General features: G+C 36.6%; 1 protein-coding gene across 1 annotated transcript in view; it reads left to right on the top strand.

Annotated features, from left to right (window-relative positions):
• The window catches only part of LOC123547545 (probable ATP-dependent RNA helicase DDX56), a 90,970-nt gene that overhangs the window by 6,934 nt on the left and 59,504 nt on the right, over positions 1-24,532 (top strand). The window contains 7 exon segments of the mRNA XM_053551818.1: positions 2,811-2,972; positions 3,934-4,014; positions 5,390-5,463; positions 5,997-6,167; positions 8,548-8,638; positions 20,965-21,029; positions 23,762-23,866. Of these exon segments, the coding sequence (XP_053407793.1) occupies positions 2,811-2,972; positions 3,934-4,014; positions 5,390-5,463; positions 5,997-6,167; positions 8,548-8,638; positions 20,965-21,029; positions 23,762-23,866 (749 nt within the window).

Raw genomic sequence — 24,532 nt, 5'->3', positions numbered from 1 at the left:
TTCCGAGCAATAACTGGAGAACCATTTGACCTAGAACCTTCAAACTTCATAAGGTTATAGGGCTGCTGGAGTAGACGACCCCTATTGTTTTTGGGGTCACTCCGTCAAAGGTCAAGGTCACAGGGGCCAGAACATTGAAAACCATTTCCGATCAATAACTAGAGAACCACTTGACCCAGAATGTTGAAACTTCATAGGATGATTGTACATGCAAAGTAGATGACCCCTATCGATTTTGGGGTCACTCCATTAAAGGTCAAGGTCACAGGGGCCCGAACATTGAAAACCATTTCCGGTCAGTAACTTGAGAACCACTTGACCCAGAATGTTGAAACTTCATAGGATGATTGGTCTTGAAGAGTAGATGACCCCTATTGATTTTGGGGTCACTCTGTCAAAGGTCAAGATCACAGGGGCCTGAACATGGAAAACCATTTCCGATCAATAACTAGAGAACCACTTGACCCAGAATGTTGAAACTTCATAGGATGATTGTACATGCAAAGTAGATGACCCCTATCGATTTTGGGGTCACTCCATTAAAGGTCAAGGTCACAGAGGCCTGAACATTGAAAACCATTTCCGGACAGTAACTTGAGAACCACTTGACCCAGAATGTTGAAACTTAATAGGATGATTAGTCATGCAGAGTAGATGACCCCTAACGATTTTGGGGTCACTCTGTGAAAGGTCAAGGTCACAGGGGCCTGAACATTGAAAACCATTTCCGGTCAGTAACTTGAGAACCACTTGACTCAGAATGATGAAATTTCATAGGATGATTGGTCATACAGAGTAGATGACCCCTAATGATTTTAGGGTCACTCTGTTAAAGGCCAAGGCCACAGGGGCCTGAACATGCAAAACCATTTCCAATCAATAACTTGAGAACCTCTCGACCCAGAATGTTGAAACTTCATATGATAATTGTTCATGCACAGTAAATGACCCCTATTGTTTTTGGGGTCACTCGGTTAAAGGTCAAGGTCACAGGGGCCTGAACATTGATAACCAGTTCCGATCAATAACTTGAGAACCACTTGACCCAGAATGTTGAAACTTCATAGGATGATTGAACATGCAGAGTAGATGACCCCTATTGATTTTGGGGTCAGTCTATTAAAGGTCAAGGCCACAGTGGCCTGTTCATGTAAAATCATTTTTTGGAAATAACTTGAGAACCACTTGACCTACAATGTTGAAACTTAATAGGATGATTGGACTTGCAGAGTAGATGACCCCTATTTATTTTGAGGTCACTTGATCAAAGGTCAAGGTCACAGAAGCCTGAACAGTGACTTGAGAACTACTAGGCCAAGAGTGTTGAAATTTAGCGAGATGATTGGACATGCCAAGTAGATGATCCCTACTGCAGCCAACCATCAGTGTCTCTTTGACTTCTGCTCCTGACCCCTATTGACTTCTTGCCTATAGGACTTTGCATTGGGGGAGACATGCGCTTTTTTACAAAAGCATTTTCTAGTTAATGACTGTTTTGACCTGCAGCCTCACTTCTCCCTGTTCTGAGAAAGCTTCTCCCTATTTTCACTGAAGGGAGAAGTCACTTCTCCCATTTTTTCTGGGCTAGCTTGAACCCTGAATTCATTACAATTATACTTTGGAAATGTTCCCAATGGATTTCATTGGGGATTTCCTAACAGAAATATGCAGAATAAGTTTGGATGTGACGGGACAGCGACAGTCAAAAGTTATCACGCTGTCACGAAACGTCCTATTATTTGGACTACTCAGTTTCTACCGTCAGTTCGTACCCACTTCAGTAGCTGAGTAATGCCCTTACCCATTTGGCTTATCGGGAGACTTATTTTATGATCTGGTATTTTATAATTGTCATCACTCTAAGCCTTACCCTTAGCTGCATTTTACTGTTATAAAAACAAAGACATTAAAAAATAAAAAAAAGTAATAAAATACTGGTCAGACTTATTTGCTCCAGTAAATGAAATATTAATGTTGTAGAAACATCAAATGGGTTGAATATAACTCATGACTTTAAATAAGAGGCTTTAGTCTTTGGAAATATGATGTGAACAGGTGAGAGAAGATATCTTCCCCAACACCAGTTTCAATACACAACAGACTGCCAATGACACTAAATTGCAGACACAAAACACAAAATATACATTCAAAAAATGTTAGCAAGGCAATTTCATTGTTTAAACTTTTAATGTCAACATAAATTCATTATCAGAAATGTAATAATTACAAACACATTGTACATGTACCAAAAAACATTCCCAACAAATTTCATTGGGGATTTTCTAACAGAAATATGCAGAATTATCAATAAGTTTGGACATGACAGGCCAGCGACCGTCAAAAGTTATCACGCTGTTCCTAATGTTAGCAAGGCAATTTTATGGTTTAAACTTTTAATGTCAACATAAATGTCACATATTTTGGAAATTGTGCATCAGGTGTTTGCAAGAGTTACCTTTCCTGTGGTTATTTCTAACTTCGGAACAGTACCATGTTAATTTGAATTTATCTGCACATTCTTTATGTGACTGAATGTTTTCTGTTTTTAAAATAAAAAATGTTAAATTTTTCAGCGACTTGTTATAATGACTTGTGCTGAGATAGCAAACATAAACCTTAGAGGTGTATATTTGTTGAATGTTTTCAAACATTGTATCAAGAGCTACCAGGTAATTATAATCATTGTACTGAAAGTGGAAAAAAAACGAAAAGTAAACACAGACACCTCTAAGTTGCATGTCTATTAATTTGCATTTAGTTGCATAGGTGTCTTTATTTATAAATGATAGCCCAATATCTTACATTTTCAGGCCATTTCCAAACTAGGCTGGTCAAGTCCTACTCCAATCCAGGAACGTGCAATTCCATTAGCTCTTGAAGGCAAAGATGTTTTGGCTCAGGCTCGTACTGGCTCTGGCAAAACAGGAGCATTTGTTATTCCAGTCATACAGAAAATACTAGCCTCAAAACAGGTATGAGATAAGCTCAACTTATTTTAAGGGCAAAAATATGTGACAGGATGAGATACGACTTTAAGAAGTTAGTAGTTCAGTAGATCAGTATTCAGAATTTGTATTATGTAATTAATCATTTCTGTAATGTATATTGCTTGGTGTGTGGTAGTATATGCCACAAAAATAGTTTGAAAATGATAAAATGTCAGATAGAGCAACTTGGAAATTACAAGATTTGAAATTGGCAAGAGAGGTTCTAATTATGATAGAGTGTAAGGTAGTTCTGCACATTCGTGTTTTGCTACAGTGTAGAATTTGATTACACATAATGGGAATTTATGGGAAAATCGCAGTTGGGATGATATTTTTGCATAAAGAAAAAACAGTTTAGAATTTAATATAATTTCACACAGTTGTAAACATAAACATTCACTGTCATAAAATTGAATCAGTTTCCAGACTGCATCATATGCTCCCAGTTTCATATTGAATGTGTAACTGGAAATTATGAACATTGAAACATAAATTTAAAAGTAAAAACAAGGGTATTCAGTGAGTTCTTTGCAGAAGATATTTGAAAAAATAACATTTGTGTGGCCTGTAATTTATGTAGTCCCACTACATGGCTCTAACTGTGGGTGTCCTATATTGGCCTATCCCTGTGTAGGCGCTATCCCTTTGTTTGTATAGGACACAAGTATGTAACTGACCTAACAAACGTCTGAGGTAAGACTGTAATTTATGTAGAAGTGCTTGCATAAGTCACACAGTTAAAGTTTACTTATACAGAGAAGGCATTTAACTTTATGTCAGATGTTTAAAATACCACCCTGAAATATTTAATAACACTTAAACAAAATGCAGTATTGTAAAATAGTTTCATTTCTACCAAAGTTTGTAGACGTTGTGCTCAGTATTTGGAGTATGAAGCAAACCATGTACCCTTCATGACAACCATTTTTCTGTTTGTTTATTTCAGACAGCCAAAGAACAGTGTGTAAAAGCAATAATATTGACACCAACTAAGGAATTGTCCAGTCAGGCTTATAAAAATATACAGGTGAGTACCGTAGAGCTAGCCTAAGTAAGCAGAACAGGCTTGTATCTGAAGGTTTTCTCTCTGTCTGTTCTGAGGGCTTTCTCTTGCTCTGTCCCTCAGATCACTGTGTCTGTACTAGTAGAGGATAAATTTGTTGCCCTGAGTGTCTGCCTTTGTACTATGTAAAATGCCTTTGAACCTGTTTATCATGAAAAAGGCGCTTTATAAATTTGGTATAATGTGAGTGTCATCATTGGGAAAAATGATCATTTTTGACTGAATCTTAGATCCTGGAGTAAACATTCGTCAAAGTGTATAATAACCTATCAGTTCACAGATTTGTTGTTCTTATTTCTTGATGTGCATGTAAAATGATTTTACCATTTTTAAATTTTTTGTACGTTCTGTAAGTAGAGCGTTTGACTATGAATTTAAAGAGGGGCCTTTGTGGCTGAGTAATTAAAGCCGCAAACTTAGAATCACTTGCCCCACACTGGTGTTGGTTTGAAGCTACTTTGGGGCATTGAATTCTTCATGTGAGGAAGCCATCCAGCTGGGTTCCAGAAGGTCAGTGGTTCTACCCAGGTATCTGCTGGTGTAATTTTGAATGGAGGGGCACCTGGAGTTTTCCTCCACATCAGAAGCTGGAAAATTGTCAGATGAATTGAATGGTTGAGGTTTTGATACCAGGGCGAATTAAAGGTCCATTACTAAGGGAAAGTGAGTTGGCAGTTTTTTACATAGCCAGTGCATAGACTTCTGCAAGACACTAAATAATGAAGATTGGCAGGTCAAAATTTACAGAAGGTCTTTGGAACTCAAAGAAATGTATGTGTATTATGTTGAAATTTCGATGAATCGACAGAATGACCCCCCAGGTCTTTTTAACTTTCTTCATACTTCATAGAAAAATAATTGTACATATACTGCGATTTATTTCGAATTTCTACATACCAACTTTCATTTTCCAATAAAATGAAATAGTTTCTGTGCTTTTTAAAAGAAATTAAAATGTTCACTTTCCTTAGTATTGGACCTTTAAATGTTGTCCAAGATGACTTGATGATTTGACAAAAGACAACAGGAAAATGTGTTGAAAAATATCAGAAAATAGCTGTCCTCATTCTGTGTTGTGTTTAAGGAAATTGTTATTTACTAGAAGAGAACAGAATTATTTAATACTACAAGTTATAGAATCAAGGAAACAGAGCATCATTGTGATACTGAAAAGTGGCATAAAATTTATATCAAATAGGAAAAAAACATATTAAGCTATCTTCTTTACTCTACTGCTAGAAACATGTTTTTATACAATTATTGCTATAAATATCAAATATTTGTTACTATTCATGTCATGAAAATGTCTTTAAGTTTGTAACCATTTTACACATTTCAGGAACTGACCTCATGCTGTTCTAGAGAAGTAAAATGTGTAGATATCTCCCCTCAAGTACCATTACCAACACAGAGGTATGTTTAGCTCCTGTCTGTGTTTTTGACCCTACATTAAGTGGTTCAGGATGCTGACATTGAATTGATGGCTTTCACCAAATTTGTTTCGAGCCCTGCTGAAGTTATCATATAATGAAACTATTCGCTGGTTTATAGAAGGTCCTTGTTTATCCCAGGTGCCTGTCTATGCCTGAAATATCATCAAGGACACCTGCACTTTTCCTCTACAATTAAAGCTGGAAAGGCATTTTCTGGCCCATTATAAAAGTTTATAACCAACAGAACAAACAAAAGTTTTATAGTTTTGAATTGAGCTAAATAAAGTTCCATGATAATAAAACCTATGTTGGAGACCAGTCTAGGAAAGCTGCCAAGCCATTAGTCAATTTCAAATTTGTGCTTTAAAACAACCAATCAGATGTTCCTGTTTTAGAATTGCTAAGTTTAAAGAGTTAAAACCTGTAATAATTTTCATGTTAACTAGTTGCTATTTCTGTGTTAAGTTATGAGTTACATTGCACTACTCACAACTACTGTTTCAACTGTTACAGGCCAATGTTGTCAGAAAAACCAGATATCGTGGTCTGCACTCCAAGTCGTCTGCTGGCTCACATTGAGGCGGGAAATTTGAATGTAAAACAGTCCTTGGAGATGATTGTTATAGATGAAGCGGATCTTGTCTTTTCTTTTGGATATGAGGACAATGTTAAAGCCATTCTTGGGTGAGTTATGCAGTGCTGTTTGATCCACCATAATTTAGCAGGCTTTTCTTCAATCTCAACCTTATTTTTCAAGGTACAGATATAAGTTATGATGGTACAGTATGGTATGTTTGTGCAGACTTTGACTGTATCAGTGAATGTAAGCTGAATGAAAAAAGTGTATCCAGAAATCACTCTGCAGTGTATATTTTATAATGGTCCACTCCAGTAGTTTCCCTTGAGCTGCAATGTAAGATATACTGCTACATGATCTGGTACTGTCACTACTACTCCCAACCTGCGGCTCTAGTTATCTCACTTGATGTTCCTTACCAGGGTCACAAACAGTCGCGGTTAAAAAATGTTGCAGTCTACTAGATATGATTGTTAACAATGCCTATTCAATGGTGAAAGGACATGTATTTCCAAATAGTAAAATTTCTACTCTGTATTGTTTTATACAGCATAATTTATGTCATGTGATGATCATTTCGCAGTACTCTAAGATAGTCAGACACTGACCTACAATATTGATTTCGTTTTCGCTGTTGGTGACGTTTAGTGTTACATAGCATTGCCCAGTATCTGTTACTGCAAAGCAGACTGTTTCTAAGTGAAGTTGCACAACTGAATTTATATTTTGATAAGGAACTAACAGCTACCAAATACAAATTACCATATTTTTTATGCTCTTGGGTTTCGCGTCCGCATTCATTCAGTCATGTAGGAGTTATGGCCCCTGACTTAGTAAAAAAATTGGTCATTTTAATGTTGTGTAGCGCGTAGCTCCAAAAGTATTTGACCTAGAGGATTGTAGGACACTTGCCCCCCAGGACATTTGCCCCCCAATGAAAAAATGAACTGCTGGACATCTGCCCCCCAGTTGAAATGGTAGATAGGACATTTGCCCCCCATGGCTTATTTTTGGAATGGATATTTGCCCCCCAATATATGCCAGTACATATAACTGTATTTTTTGTTGTTTTATTAATAGAATTTCTCTTAAAGGCAATTCTCAGTAAAAATAACTGTTTTATTAATAATAATTTGATAAATATATGTTATTTACTTTTAGGTGTTAAGGTAAATAATAGCATATTATTGAGTAATAAAAGTGCTCATAACAGCGTTATAATTTCTTAATTAGTGCAATGTTTTTAACACTCAAGCTTGTTAATTTGGCAATTATCTACTAAAACATTGTATAAAACAAAGATATTGTCCCCTAAAATATGATGAATGTCTTGTATGAAGTTCCTAAAAAATCACTGGGGGACAAAAACATTGGGGGGCAAATGTCCATTTCAGAAATAAGCACTGGGGGGCAAATGTCCTGTCTATCATTTCAACTGGGGGGCAAATGTCCAGCAGTCCACTTTTTCATTGGGGGGCAAATGTCCTGGGGGGCAAATGTCTGGATCCCGACCTAGAGTCACCAAAGTTTACAGGAATGTTGGTCATCATGTGCAGTTGTTCACCTGGGGTTTCGCGTCCAGATTCATTCAGTTGTGTAGGAGTTATGGCCCCTGACTTAGTAAAAAATTGGTCATTTTAATGTTGTGTCGCGCATAAAATACACATAAGGTTCTTAAAAGTTTGTGTTGCAAACATCTTAAAAATTGTTTAACCTGAGTCATTAAACCATGTTACAGTGGCAGGAGTGGGGGCACCTGTGTCCTATGGACACTCATCTAGTTTACAAATAGATCTGTCTCTCTTTATTTCATTCATGTGTTCTTTTATGGAAGCCTGGAGTGAACTTATGCGCACAAATCAAATCACGTCTGTTTGTCACAATATGCCAGATGCTGTGTCCATATGTTTGCTTTATTTTTTAATTTTATGGAGAAAATGCAAACTTCTTATCTGCAGCAAGATAAACAATATTATCTACTGAAGATTTAAAGATTAACCCTTAGCCTGCTGGCGGCAGATGATTCTGCCTTTGCGACCAGTGCAGACCAAGATCAGCCTGCACATCCGTGCAGTCTGATCATGGTCTGCACTGTTCGCTATTCAGTCAGTAAATTTTCAGTGCAAACCCCTTTAAATAATAAATGGTACTGTCCAAATTGAAAGATGGACCAGTCCATATAGAAATATAGCAGGGTAAGGGTTAAATTACCTTTCTTGTAGTATTAGCTTACAGCTCATGTAGGTCTGCTAACGACTTAGGATCACAAGATATTCGGATGTGGCCAAGTTAGACTTAATTTCTGGGAAATTAATATTCATGAGTTACTAATTTTTTGTAGATTTCATAGTGGAGTGAACCAAGGAAATAAAATCTTTGTGAAGAAGTAAATTTCTCATTAGTTTATATTCAGAAACTGAAATCCACAAATTTTTATCCCTAAATCAGTTTTGTTATAAGAACGTGCTGTTTTGACCTGTATTTCAGACACATGCCAAAGATCTACCAGGCATTTCTTATGTCTGCTACACTAGGGGAAGATGTGAAAGCCTTGAAAAAAATGGTTCTACATAATGCTGTAGGTATTCACTTTGAATCTTTGGATACAGATGCTAAATTTCTAGCTTTCTTTAATTTTACTCAGATTGAACAAATGGGCCTTTGTGGCCGAGTGGTTAAGGTCTCTGACTTTGAATCACTTGCCCTTTACTGGTACGGGTTTGATTCATGTTTGTGGCATTGAATTTCTTGTGAAGAAGCCGTCCAGCTGGCCTACGGAAGGTCGATGGTTCTACCCGGATGCCCGCCTGTGATGAAATAAATAATGCATGTTGGGGTACCTGCAGTCTTCCTGCACCATCGAAAGCTGGAAAGTCGCTGTATGACCTACAGTTGTGTCAGTGTGACATTAAACCCAAAAAAACAAAAACATGACAAACATACAGGGTCTACAATTTACACCTAGAACATTTTCTTTAACTAATATTTCCTATGAAGAACAATACTAAATAAAAATCAGAACAAAAAAAGTTTTTTGTGATAAGAGATGATAGATAATAATGATACAAAAAGGGCAACAGATAAGCTGCATAATAAATTTATATAATATGCAATAGAATTTTCTTTCAATGCATATCAAAACTCATGTGTTGAACCAAAATACCCAATTCTCATCCCATTGCATGCATATAATCATAATTGGCCTTCAGAATTTAACAGTAACTGTTTTTGCTCATAGTCTCGGACAGTCTGAAAATATCCAAATTTATAAATCTGTACCAAGAATGTGCTGACAGTAAAGCGTAAAGAAAGGAAATTCACAAATTTTTAAATAAAAAAATCCGTTATTACTAAATACTTTTGTAGCAGTAGTTGGCCTCAGTCTGAAAGCTGATCTGTTGCTCTGATACCAAGATGTTAGTCATAGACATACTACTTGATTTCTGCATCAAACTGAAATTAAGGGGAAATGCTGCACGAGCAAAGAATAAGGATTATTTATGCGTGTATCTTCATATTCTATAACCTGATTTGAAAAACAAAACGGGACGTATGTTCTCACCGTTTATGTGCAGGCAGATGGAATGGGTGTCTACTGACATGACAAAAGTACAGACAAAGAAAATTGGAGCTATAATTGTTTCAGGCTAATACCGTAAAAACTCGAATATATTACGCTAGCATGTATATTACGCACCCCCGATCTTGTATCAAAATCTTGGGAAAAATGCTTACATTGGAATATATCACGCACCGAAAAATCAGTCGAAAATGTTGTTTACAAAGTCGAAATCGGCCATTAGCACCTTGCATAAAAACGATTTCTTGTGAAAATCGCAATTGCTGCATAATCGGTTACAGACAACAGTGACAATATCTGACAGACAAATTATTTCTAAAGCATTTGAGAACTTTCTCAAGCTGTCAACACCTTAGTACACTTTAACAGAGGTGCGAACAAACATCTCATAATTATGGGCACATCAAATGAGAAAATCTCGGCTAATTAGCATGTTTGTTTAACAGTGTACGTGCTGCTGTATTGATCAGTAATAATTTGCTGGAAATAAAGAAATAACAAACGATCTGTTTTAATTGCAATTCATTTGAGCATCCTTGAAAGATAATGATTTTAATGATCAAACACCTACAACCCGGAACCGCGAAATTTTGTATTTTGCCTAATTATTAAACTGACACATTATCCGGTGCGCTGAATATGTAGGATACTTATTAATTAAATTTACAAATACAAAAAATTTAAACTCACAAGTAAAATCAACTTTACCATATATCATCAGAGGTTCTGTTCCATACGTGCTTTTAGACCCGCCCAATAAAACGCTCTTCAAGAGGAGGTTAAAAAAGCACGGCCCAAAATGTAAACACATGACAGTTGACAAAATTGTCCGATTTTCGACGATATTTTCGGGTTTTCAAGCTGGAAAAAAATGTTTGAAGCTCTGCCTTGGTATATATAATGCACCCCTTTGAGAAAATGAAAAAAATCGTAAAAAAAATGCGTCATATATTCGAGTATTTACGCTAATAAATTAGTTCTGACATTTTAAAGAAATAAATAAATATCTTCTTTTTTCCATGTGCCAGCGCTTCTAACTGGGATTTAAACCAAGAATTTTTAGCGTGACTATACAAAGTATATGGAGAACTATCCTACTCAGCCTGGCATCGGCGTTGGCGTTGGCTTCTTTTCCGCGTCCCCACCTTGGTTTAAGTTGTTTTACACTTTTTTTTTTCTCTTTATCTCTGTAATTACTGGATGGATTTGTTTCAAACTTCAAATAGTCATTCACTATCCAGCATCGAAATAGTGGAGCGCGCTGTCTCCTGTGACAGCTCTTGTTTCTGAAGTAACCGTTCTTCCTTGCACTATAAGGTCACCCCATAGCAACACAAAACTTTTTGCACCTTAAAATTTTCTTTTTTACATATGAAGGGGAAAAACAAACACATCGTGGACTATTGAGCAATGTGCTTATAAATTAACAAAAACACATAACTATTTTAAAAAGTAGCAAACTGAAAGCGAATGAAAAACTGTCAAAATTACAAATAGTTACCATGTTGTTTTTTTTAACAGACAGATGTTGCTAGTGGTCTGGTTAATCATAGCTTCTGTTCCATCTATACAGTGGATGATGTATTGACATGCTGCTGTTTGACTGATGCCCAATAGGGGTAGCCCAATTCAGAGCTCTGATTATAAATTTAGGGGTCCAGTAATCAGTATACCTTAACTGTTTTACTGGTGTTTATGGTAAATGCTAGAAAAAGCTAGGATTAGTTGTCCTAGAATTGCCATTATCTGTTTGTTTTTTAACTAATTTGTATACTTTGTATTAAAAAACGAAGGTCTAGGAGTCGTTACACTTGAACTTTAATCATGAATGACATGATTAAATTAATTAATTGGAGACAAATTGTCAAAATGTGTTGAAGGAGGATGAATCAGCTGTTAGATAATAATTAGGTGCTTTTTAAAGACCTTTGTCCACTTCACATTAAACAAAACAATGAATAACAGTAAAACTATACCGTCTAAATGAAACAGCATTTGTAACTGCTTGTATTGATTGTGAACAGAACCTGTGAGAAATTACAAATTCTTGATTACCTGTCGCACAGCTGCTGCCATGTTTGTATACCACAATTTCCTTAGCCAGTCAGATTACAGGAGTTGCAGGTGGTTACTTGTCATACTTGTTCGAAGTTCACAGGGGACCAGTCTTAAGGTCGTTTCAGTTAATGTATAAAATCCGTTTTTTCTAGACTGAATTGTGAAATTACGGGAATGTCTGTTTTCGAGCTTAAAGTTGCAAATATATGATAGAAAATTCAGTTAGTAGAACAATTTTCAATACATTAAGAGTGCATAACTACAAGGAATCTAGTATACCCTGTTTATAGAGTCCCTCATATAAGATATACAAAACAGGTATTTTAGGAAACCCATAACTTTATTGGGGAATTTTCAGTACTTCAGATTGGGGCATTTCATCTGCCTTTGAATTGGGAAGAGGCCAAAGACTGGCCTCTCTTATATAAGGTTTAAAAAAAAAAGCCCTGGATGAAATAGAACCTGATTTACTGAAAATATCAAGAACGATAAATGTGCTAAAGCTTAATGGGATTGTATTCTTGACATGTACGTCAGATCTCTGACACTTTGTTTAAAAGAATTCTTCATGCTGTCGTCAAAACACCTGGCCATTGACGAAATAAAACATGATTCATGTAAACTAAAAGAAAGAAAATTGCGCAAATGCCTTATGGGATTGTATTCTTGAATGTACGTCAGATCTCTGCATTGGTGCATTATTGAGCTAATGAAAAGAGAAATTAACACTGTTATCATCTTGTTGAAACAAAACTTACTTGTTGACCCTGCATGTTTAGTCTAGTTTGCGGACATCAGATTTGTCATGTCAGATTTATTTTTAGCTCACCTGTCACAAAGTGACAAGATGAGCTTTTGTGATTGCGCAGCGTCCGTCTGTCTGTGCGTAAACTTTTGCTTGTGACCACTCTAGAGGTCACATTTTTCATGGGGTCTTTATGAAAATTGGTCAGAATGTTCATCTTGATGATATCTAGGTCAAGTTTGAAACTGAGTCACGTGCGGTCAAAAACTAGGTCAGTAGGTCTAAAAATAGAAAAACCTTATGACCTCTCTAGAGGCCATACTTTTCAAAAGATCTTCATGAAAATTGTTCAGAATGTTCAACTTGATGATATCTAGGTCAAGTTCGAAACTGGGTCACGTGCGTTCAAAAACTAGGTCAGTAGGTCTAAAAATAGAAAAACCTTGTGACCTCTCTAAAGGCCATATTTTTCACAAGATCTTCATGAAAAGTGGTCAGAATGTTCACCTTGATGATATCTAGGTCAGATTCGAAAGTGGGTTACATACGATCAAAAACTAGGTCAGTAGGTCTAAAAATAGAAAAACCTTGTGACCTCTCTGGAGGCCATATTTTTCATGAGATCTTCATGAAAATTGGTCAGAATGTCGCCTTGATGATATCTAGGTCAAATTTGAAACTGGGTCACTTGCCTTCAAAAACTAGGTCAGTAGGTCAGATAATAGAAAAACCTTGTGACCTCTCTAGAGGCCATATTTTTCATGGGATCTGTATGAAAATTGGTCTGAATATTCATCTTGATGATATCTAGGTCAAGTTCGAAACTGGGTCAACTGCGATCAAAAACTAGGTCAGTAGGTCTAAAAATAGAAAAACCTTGTGACCTCTCTAGAGGCCATACTTTTCAATGGATCTTCATGAAAATTGGTCAGAATGTTCACCTTGGTGATATCTAGATCAGATTTGAAACTGGGTTACGTGCCGTCAAAAACTAGGTCAGTAGGTCAAATAATAGAAAAAAACCTTGTGACCTCTCTAGAGGCCATATTTTTTATGGGAACTGTATGAAAAATGGTCTGAATATTCGTCTTGATGATATCTAGGTCAAGTTTGAAACTGGGTCAACTGTGATCAAAAACTAGGTCAGTAGGTCTAAAAATAGAAAAACCTTTTGACCACTCTAGAGGCCATATTTTTCAGTGGATCTTCATGAAAACTTGTCTGAATGTTCACCTTGATGATATCTAGATAAAGTTTGAAACTGGGTCACGTGTGATCAAAACTAGGTCAGTAGGTATAAAAATAGAAAAACCTTGTGACCTCTCTAGAGGCCATACTCTTCGTGAGATCTTCATGAAAATTAGTGAGAATGTTAACCTTGTTAATATCTAGGTCAAGTTCAAAACTGGGTCATGTGCCTTCAAAAACTAGGTCATTAGGTCAAATAATAGAAAAACCTGGTGACCTCTCTAGAAGCCATATTTTTCAATGGATCTTCATGAAAATTGGGTCATGTGGAGACAGGTGAGTGATTCAGGACCATTATGGTCCTCTTGTTTGTTTTTAGTTAAAAGAATCTTCTCCAAAAAAATAAGGCTCAGATATGAGATATATTTACACATATCTTTGGCTAGTTGTCCTCTGCCAAGATTGTTCAAGTAGGGATCCTATGGCCAGATTCTGGGGCTGCCACAGGGGTGTGTTTATTACGTTCTAAGTAGTGACATAAAGAAAATTTAAAAGATATCTTTTTCTGAAAGTTCAGGGGTACTCAGTTGTAGAAATACATTGTGGTGCAATTATCAGGTGAGTGGCATAGGGCCATTTGGGCCTTTCATTAGCCAATTTTTAAGATTTCCTACATTTCCCCTTCTTTCTTGTATTGCAAATGGCAATCTTATCCATTTTCTATGGATATTACTTCTTACGTCATTTACTGAAAAATATTTTTGATAGAGTCACTTTAGTAAACATCTAGTCATTAACAAATTTTGCTGACACTATTGATTGAAAAATGCGCTAATGCCTTATGGGATTGTGTTGAAAATGTTTACTTCATAACTGTGAACTGACGCAGTTTTTATGCCCCCGAAGGAAGGCATATAGTTTTTGAACCGTCTGTCGGTCTGTCAGTCTGTCCGCAATTTGCGTGTCCCGTCCATATCTTTGTCATCGATGGATGGATTTTCAAATAACTTGGCATGAATGTGTACCACAGTAAGACGACATGTCGCGCGCAAGACCCAGGCCCGTAGCTCAAAGGTCAAGGTCACACTTAGACATTAAAGGGTAGTGCATTGATGGGCGTGTCCGGTCCATATTTTTGTCATCGATGGATGGATTTTCAAATAACTTGGCATGAATGTGTACCAGAGTAAGACGACGTGTCGCGCGCAAGATCCAGATCAGTAGCTCAAAGATCAAGGTCACACTTAGACGTTAAAGGATAGTGCATTGATGGGTGTGTCCGGTCCATATCTTTGTCATCGATGGATGGATTTTCAAATAACTTGGCATGAATGTGTACCAGAGTAAGACGACGTGTCGCGCGCAAGACCCAGATCCGTAGCTCAAAGGTCAAGGTCACACTTAGACATTAAAGGATAGTGCATTGATGGGCATATCCGGTCCATTTCTTTGTCATTCATGCATGGATTTTAAAATAACTACGCATGAATGTGTGACACAGTAAGACGACATGTCATGCGCAAGACCCAGCTCCGTAGGTCAAAGGTCCTAAATTCTAACATCGGCCATAACTATTCATTCAAAGTGCTATCGGGGGCATGTGTCATCCTATGTAGACAGCTGTTGTTGTTTACAAAAACAAGACCGTTTGATTATCGCAAATTCGTTATAGGGTTACAGAAACAGGACTGCTTGATTATCACATTTGCTGATCATACGTTGAATGACTGACGGACTGAATGAATGAATGATTCAAGACTGAAACAGAGAATGCAGGAAATAATTTATGAAACAGAAAGCATGAATGAATGCATGAAAAAATGAATGAAACAGCATACAGGACATTCACGCGTACCAGATGTTTACCATGGTTCCCTGATCGTCTCTAGTACTATGTTGAACGTCTGAGGAATGAGAATGCTTACTGGAAAGAATTAATGAAACAGAATACATGAGAGCTTTTATGAATTTTAATCCCTTAAAAAGTGTTCACCAAACATGGTGTTGATGTTAATGGGGATCATATCTCAGCCACTTTAGATGACCAGCTGGGTCCTTTAAGTCTCTCTGGAGTTACTTCCCTTAAGGTAGTTCTGCACGTTTGATAAACTGGAAGTAATGGCAAAACGTCATTTATCCATAAAATGTAGAATAAAGCCTGGATTTGGCATAAGGATATGAAAATCATTTTATAAATTTATGGCTATATGTGAGTGAATTTATTACAATAGCAGTGTCACTATCTTTCTAAAGTTAAAATATGATATTAAAACATCTGACACAATAAATAATTCCGAAAAATGTCTTAAAATAAGCTTGAAATCTGCAGATCTCTTTAATAGTGGGCAAATGTATCAAAAACAAGCACACGGACATATACATTTTATTTCACCATAATTATTATAGGACGTATATTTATTTATGATCGTGAGAAGTTTCATTAAAATCTGCATTGTAGTTATACAAATTTCTATTTGCGAAAATATTATCAAAGATGTGATTTTTCCCATAGACTCCCCATTATGAAAACTTGTGTGAGATTGAAATTTTTCAAATCAGTCTAGCAAAAAATCGAGCACACGACCCTATCGTTTTTATTTGCCAGATTTTCTAAGTGTATTCTGAAATTTTAAAAAATCGGAGTTTAATCAGATTCTACATTGTAGAAAAATTTTGATCCGAACATGCAGGACTACCTTAAATTACTCAGAATTGCAAAAAATGACAGTATCAGCTAAATTGATAGTGTCTGTTCTCTTGAGCAATACTTACCTTATGTTCACCAAACAGGTTGACAGTGTTTATGGGCATTAATGTGTTGGCCAAGTTCAATAACCATTAAGTGTCCCAGAAGCTTCTGAGTTACTGCCCCTGAATTACTGAATTAAATATGTCATTCAAAAATTGACCCACTGGTCCAAATATGATCATACCTATGAAGTAGCTTTTTATCCAAGGAGTGTTGCTTATACTTAAGCATACCGGTCACAGTCGAATGTTTATGGGAATATCATTTTTGTCAAGTAAGCTAACCAGTTGGATAGTCTTTGTTGCTCTGGAGTTATGGCCCATGAATTAGTCTTAGCTGAGAAAAGTCACAACTAGCCTGCTTAGTAAGTATAGTATTTTAGCTCAACTATACGAAGTATGGAGAGCTGTCCTACTCGACTTTCCGCGTCCGCACCTTGGTTAAAGTTTTGATACACTTTCTCTTTATCTCTGTAGTTACTTGATAGATTTGTTTCAAACTTCAAATAGTTATCCCTCATCATCACCCACATCATATGGTGCAAGGGCCATAACTCTCACAACAATATTTCATGAATTAGCCCCCTTTTTTACTTAGAATTTCAGGTTAAAAGTTTTGGTACACTTTCACTCTATCTCGGTTATTACTAAATGGATTTGATTCAAACTTAAAATAGTTGTTCCATATTATCTCCAACATCATATGACACAAGGTCCATAACTCTTGCACCAATTTTTCATGAATTATGCCCCCTTTTACCTAGAATTTCAGGATAAAGTTTTGGTAAACTTTCTCTTTATCTCAGTTATAGCTAAATGGATTTGTTATAAACTTAAAGTAGTTGTTCCACATCATTTGAAGCCCGCCCGCTTAGCTCAATAGGGAGAGCACAGATCTACGGTTGGGGCACTGGGCGAGGTGTATGTTCTCCTTGACGATTTGATAAAAGACATTGTGTCTGAAATCATTCGTTCTCCACCTCTGATTCATGTGGGGAAGTTGGCAGTTGCTTGCAGAGAACAGGTTTGTACTGGTACAGAATCCAGGAACATTGATTAGGTTAACTGCACGCCATTACATATCTTACATTCTGTTAAAAAACGGGGTTAAACCCAAAACAAACAAACAAACAAATCCACATCATTTGACACAAGGGCCATCACTCTTGCCTCAATATTTCATGAATTATACCCCCTTTTTGCTTAGAATTTTAGTTTAATTTTTATGCATTTTCACCATGTCCCTTTTATACTTATTTAATGTTTTGATACTCTTTATCTTTATCTCTTTTATTATTTAATACTTTTGACACGGACTCAAGCTATTGTCCAATATCTTCATCCACATTGAAGTCATTAATCACTCAAGTGACAGCTCCAGCTTCCTCAGATGTGCCCGGTTTCACTATCCAGCATGGAAATAGTCAAGTGTTCTGTCTCCTATGACAGCTCTTGTTAGCTTGACTATTCGAAGAATAGGTAGAGCTATTAGACTCACCCATTCGTCTGCGTTGGCGTTCCGATTTGGTTAAACTCTTTGGTGATACTTAAAACCCAATAAACAAAGGAAAGAATGATAAATTCATGTATGCCTTATAGAATATTGTATTGTAAATGTGTACATTGAACTCCTAGGTTCATTGACTTTGTTCCACTCATTCATCACAGTTCAACTGAGTACTTCTCTGAATACTATCAGACCAGACTTACATGTATTTATTGAATGAATACTGTCTACAACTCTCCAAAATATTTTTTATCTAGAACAGTTACAAAAAAACTTATAAGGCATTTCTTAAATTTCCAAAACAATGATGTTGGAATTTACTTGAGTTTGGTGCTAGTCCTTGAAAACTTCTTGAAAATGATGAAAACCCTGTAAAATGTAAAAGTTCTTGAATTTTGAAGATAAAACCAAAAACTTCTTGAGCAATTTTCTTTCAGCAAGTTCCTTTGTGGAAAGAGTAATTAAAAAAAAAACAAAGAGCAAAAGTGAATGTAACTTGAAAAAGAATATGTTATTTGGTCATTTATTGACCAGAGTTATGGCCCTTGACTTAGTCAAAAGTGTACGTAAAATGGGCCTTAAAGTTTGTGTCTTATGTAGATCTATCTCAAAAAGTATTTGAACTAGGACTATGAAAATTAAAAAAAAAAATATTTACAGCATGTGAAGCGCACTTGGATTTCATTCAGACAGACCAGAGTTATGGCCCTTGACTTAGCCAAAATATGCATAAAAAAATATATCCTAAAAAATTACTTCATCTAGTCATGAAATGATGTACAGTGACAGGAAGTGGGGGCCCTGCGTCTTTAATTTCTTTTTATGCCCCACATTATAGCATATTAGTTTTTAACCAGTCTTGTTCGTCTGTCCTCTGTACTTAAATGTCCTGCATTTTCGATGTACCAAGTCCAAATTTTTCTCGTGATTGACAGTTTTAAAATTGGCATAATGTGTAACCACATGGAAATTCCCTGCAAGCCGGTGAGTCAAAGTCGAGTCCCCTTAGACTTAAAGGGTAGTGCGAGGGGTAATCCCGTCAATATCTTTTGATTGAATGGGATGGATGTGATTAATTTAAATTGTCAATAAAGAAACAATAGATATACGATTCGGCCAAAGAACCCAGGCTGTTTTATCCAAAGAATATACAGGTCACACTTAGACATTGGCGTGTGCATTGATGGGGTGTTTCCCGTACCATATGTTTATAGATGTTGAATTTTAAACTAACTTGTTACATGTGTGTACCTTAAACTACTGTGCGCGCAAGACCCTGTCCGACCAATGGACAAGTCACACTGACATTGCAGTGCATTGTGCCTGTTCCACTTTGTCAACATTCAGATACTTTCAAATAATGGTAACTGGTCCAATTGAAAGACGACATGTCCCTAAGAATGCATGGTTAGTAGCTCAAAAGGTCAAGACAGAAGCACTTTAACATTAAGGATTAGTTGCATTATGAGGTATCCCAGCCATATTATGTCAATCCCTTGAGTGGAATTTTCTGAAATAACTTGGCATGAATGTATGTACAAGCTAGTAAGACGCCAGTTCGCTCAAGGGACAATAAGACCCATGGCTAAATGTTAAGTGTTGACTTGATTCGTGCCTCCATACTGTGGTTGAATTACCAGTACATAATGTGCGAAAATAATGCACTAGGGCACTAAGTGTCTCACCACATAAGACGAAGGTCGCCAAAGACCAGCTCCGTGTCAAGGTCTAAACTCTAACATCGGCCATAACTACTCATTCAAAGTGCCATCGGGGGCATATGTCATCCTATGGAGACAGCTCTTGTTTCTTCTTTTTTTTTGTTCAACACTTTTATTAGCCTATATTAAAAGTTTTCCTAATTCAGTTCTTGTTATCAATATGTCTTTTGCCATACCTAGTAACTTAAAAAAAAAAATGTCCTTGCGTTTTGCCTGGACTGTAACAAGCCTAAATTTTTCTGTCATTTACAGTTTGTTAAGGACAGTAAATGTGCTAATGCCGCATGGGAATTCCCTGAAGCTGTGAACGTCAGAAATCTGAGTTCTTCTGTATTACTGAATAGTAGTGGAGGGGTAAATCAGTCAAAATATCCTTTTGATTAATTGGTGTAGGAAATGCCTGATCATTGATTAATTATGTAAAAAAAAAAACAATAGATATATCAATTCTGGCCAAATAAAAATAAAAGAGCTGATTTTTTTCCTGACTTTTTGAAGAATATGTTGACTTATTGGACTTACTTGTGTGTCAGCATTGGCGTTGGCATCTTGATTTGGTTAAGTTTTTGTGTATATCTCAGTAACCACTTGTTTACTAGTTGTTAAATTTTTAAACTGCAACATGTGTTACCAGTGTGTGTGTCTTAAATCTTACCTGCTGGCGGCAGATGATTCTGCCTTTGCGACCAGTGCAGACCAAGATCAGCCTGCACATCCGTGCAGTCTGATCATGGTCTGCACTGTTCGCTATTCAGTCAGTAAATTTTCAGTAAACTCCCCTTCAGATGATAAATGGTACTGCCCAAATTGAAAGATGGACCAGTCCATTATAGAAATTTAGCATGGTATGGGTTAAATAATAAGTCAAGAACAGAGAGCAGCTTTAACATGTCTGCATGGATTAATTTGAATTATGAGGTTAAACATCACACAGACACAATTATAGGTCATAGGGGTTCATTCAGTGGAAGATTTTGCTGAAACTTATACAATTCTCTGTATGATAATACTGTAGAAGCTTAGTACAGTGACCTGCCAGTTCAGCTCAAAGGGTAGAACATATTAAGGTACCTCATGGCTAAATGGTTAAGGTGGTTGACTTGAATTTCTTGCCTCTCACTACTGTGGGGTTGAACCTCCTACCCAGGTACCCACTAAATGTGCCGAAAATAATGCACTGAGGTGCACCTAAGGTCTTCACTCACCATCAGAGATGGAAAGTCACCATAAGACTTATAACTGTGCCAGTGTCACATTAAACTCAATTGCCCCACTCATCTCCCCCCACCACATACTTGAAAAAACAGAGAAGCATAGCTTACTATTAAATGATTTAAATATGTATTTCTTATTTCAGGTGATATTAAAATTAAACGAGTCGCAGTTGCCAGAGACCTCACAGCTGACACAGTATCATATCAAGTAAGAACAGATTTTGTTGTGAATATTATAAAATATTTTAACACCTCAAAAATATAACAGTTACAATTTGCCATGTATAAAATGGATAACGAAATAACTTACACCTAGCAAGACTGTGTCATACTCAAGCAATAGAACAAAGGTTCTTGTCTCCAAGGCTAACAATTTTACATGAATTTTTTATGCCCCCAAGAATGTTGTGTCACGCTTAGCTCCAAAAGTATTTGATGTAGAGTCACAAAACTTTACATAAATGTTGGTCAGCATGTGTAATTGTGCACCTGGGGTTTCGCGTCCAGATTCATTCAGTCGTGTAGGATTTATGGCCCCTGACTGTAAAAATTGGTCATTTTAGTGTTGTGTCGCGCCTAGCTCCAAAAGTATTTGACGCAGAGTCACAAAACTTTACAGGAATGTTGGTCAGCATGTGTAGGTGTGCACCTGGGGTTTCGCGTCCGGATTCATTCAGTCGTGTAGGAGTTATGGCCCCTGACTTAGTTAAAAACTGGTCATTTTAATGTTGTGTCACGTGTAGCTCCAAAAGTATTTGACCTAGAGTCACCAAAGTTTACAGGAATGTTGGTCAGCATATGCAGTTGTGCACCTGGGTTTCTCATCTAGATTCATTCAGTATTGTAGGAGTTATGGCCCCTGACCTAGGAAAAAATTGTCATTTTAATGTTTTGTCGCGCGTAGCTCCGAAAATATTTTACCTACAGTCATGTAGTGGGGGCATCTGTGTCCCATGGACACATTTCTAGTTCTTGTCTAGCATGCAATATTTTCATGCATGAATGGATATTCTAATAACTTACAAACATATTGCTGAAACTACCCTATATGTTGCATGCAAGAACCAGACCCCTAGCTCAAAAGTCAGTCATACTTAAATGTCAAAATTTTTATATCCTTTTTTTCTGTCCATTACATAACTATTTATACATAATATATATATTTGCCTGTCATCAAGTTGTTTGATTTATTTTGCAAGTTTGTACTCTGTAAATATATCAACAGTCTCGATCTAAAACCCAGTCACTGCAGGTTGGTGCAAAATTTATTTTTCTGATTAAATGTATCTGCAAAATTTCCCACTAGTCGATCAGGTTATATTAAAACAACTGTGTGAAATAGGAAAAAATCTTGTTTGTTTCACTTACAGGTGTTTTTGCTTGCACAAGATAATGCAGTTACGGGGTTTAGACTCTGCATTTTACAGTTCAATGTTCTAAGCAACTTGAGAGGGCACCATATAGTAGCCAAAATGTTATATCCTATTGTATACTGATATCAAAAAAGTGAATAGGAACTCTTGAGAACCACTTTACCCAGAATGTTGAAACTTCATAGGATGATTGGACATGCAGAGTAAATGGCCCTTATTGATTTGGGGTCAGTTGAGGTCACAGGCCATAATTTGGAAAACCTTTTCCGATCAATAACTTGAGACTCATTTGACCTAGAACCTTCAAACTTCATGATAGGGCTTACGGAGTAGATGGCCGTTTTTGTTTTTTGGGTCACTTGATCAAAGGTCACAGGGGCCAGGACATGGAAAACTGTTGCCAATCCATAACTTGAGAATCACTTGACCCAGAACATTGAAACATCATGGGATGATGGACATGCTGAGTAGATGATCCATATTGCATTTCAGTCAGTAAGCCAACCATCAGTGTCTCATTGACTTTCGCTCCTGTTCCCTATTGACTTCTTGCCTACTGCTACCATGCTTTGGGGGAGAAATGTGCTTTTCTACAAAAGCATCTTCTATTTTGAAATATGTTCAAGCTTTCATTACTATGAAGGAAATAAAGAATTTATTCCCAAACTTTTTCCAAAACAGTGATTTTTTTTTTGCTATTTTTTTACAGCTGAATATGAACTGTTTTCCCTAGTCAAAAATAGCTATATTTTCCCACTAAAATTGTTAGGGATTTCCTTTAAGAAGGTCGTGTTTTCCTGCAGGATTTGAAAGAAAACATTCTGTAATATGCATAGTGAATTAGTTTTATGAAAGTCTGTGTTAATTTATTGGATTTTCCTTTTTTTGATGTTTAAAGCGCTTTATTTTCCCTTACAAAAAACACAGGTTTTGAAAAAAAAAGCGTTACAAAAGGTAGAGATACAAGAGTAGTATTCCTTAGGCAAAATCTGTTAGCTAAATTTGAGCCGCGCCATGAGAAAACCAACATAGTGGGTTTGCGACCAGCATGGATCCAGACCAGCCTGCGCATCCGCCCAGTCTGGTTAGGATCAATGCTGTTCGCTAATGGTTTCTCTAATAATAATAGTCTTTGAAAGCGAACAGCATGGATCCTGACCAGACTGCGCGGATGCGCAGGCTGGTCTGGATCCATGCTGGTCGCAAAGCCACTATGTTGGTTTTCCCATGGCACGGCTCATTTATACTTATGCTAAAATAATGCTATCTTGGTTGGGATAGAAAAGTCAGATTTTAAAAATACTTCCAGTAAAAATCTAACATTTATTAAGAACTTTATGAACACACATAAGTGTAAATGATGAGTAACTGTTGTTTTAAGTTTTGAACAAATCCATCAGTTGACCAAAATTTGATTAACCACCTTTAATTGAGAAGGTTTTGTTGTTATTTGTTTGTGTCTTGTTATTATTTGAGACTGTAATATTATACATTTCAATTCAGAGACTGAAAAGGGAAGCAAAGATGTTATTTTCTGAATGAAAATGGTTATTATTGATGTTTTCAGATGTAATGAAGAAGATAAATTTGCCCTTATTTACGCGTTACTCAAGTTACGTCTGGTACGAGGAAAAACAATTCTGTTTGTAAACAACGTTGACAGATGTTACAAGTAAGTGTTATTCAGAAATGACTGTAGATTTATTAGTGTAAATTTGAGTATCTCAGCAGTAACCAATGATTATTATTAATATTTCAAGGTAAAAAAATTAATATTACTTTTATTTTTGTGAGGATAAAAGATAAATGACTGTTTGAAGCTTAAGAAATATGTCATGCCATATTCAGGGAATGTCTGGTCACCATAGTCAGGGATTGTCATGATTAAATGTCAGGGAGTGTTACATTTTTATTATGAAAAAAAACATGATTAAATGTCATTTTAGAAGTGCTGAAAGCTTAACATCCTGTTGTTTTTTAGCTCATCTGAGCCAAAGGCTCATGGTAAGCTTTTGTGACCGCTCAATGTCCGTCGTGGGTCGTGCGTCCGTCAACAATTTCTAAAAAAAAACACTAGGCAGAATTACACCAAACTTTATAGGAATGATCCTTGGGTGGCCCTCTTTCAAAATTGTTCAAAGAATTGAATTCCATGCAGAACTCTGGTTGCCATGGCAACCGAAAGGAAAAACTTTATAAATCTTCTTGTCCAGAACCACAGGGCCTAGGGCTTTAATATCTGGTGTGTAGCATCATCTAGTGGTCCTCTACCAAATTGTTCAAATTATCCCCCTAGGGTCAAATATGGCCCCGCCCCGGGGGTCACATGGTTTATATA

Source organism: Mercenaria mercenaria, chromosome 9, assembly GCF_021730395.1.
Source record: "Mercenaria mercenaria strain notata chromosome 9, MADL_Memer_1, whole genome shotgun sequence".
Taxonomy (NCBI): Eukaryota; Metazoa; Mollusca; class Bivalvia; order Venerida; family Veneridae; genus Mercenaria; species Mercenaria mercenaria.
This window is presented reverse-complemented; position numbering and strand designations above follow the sequence as displayed.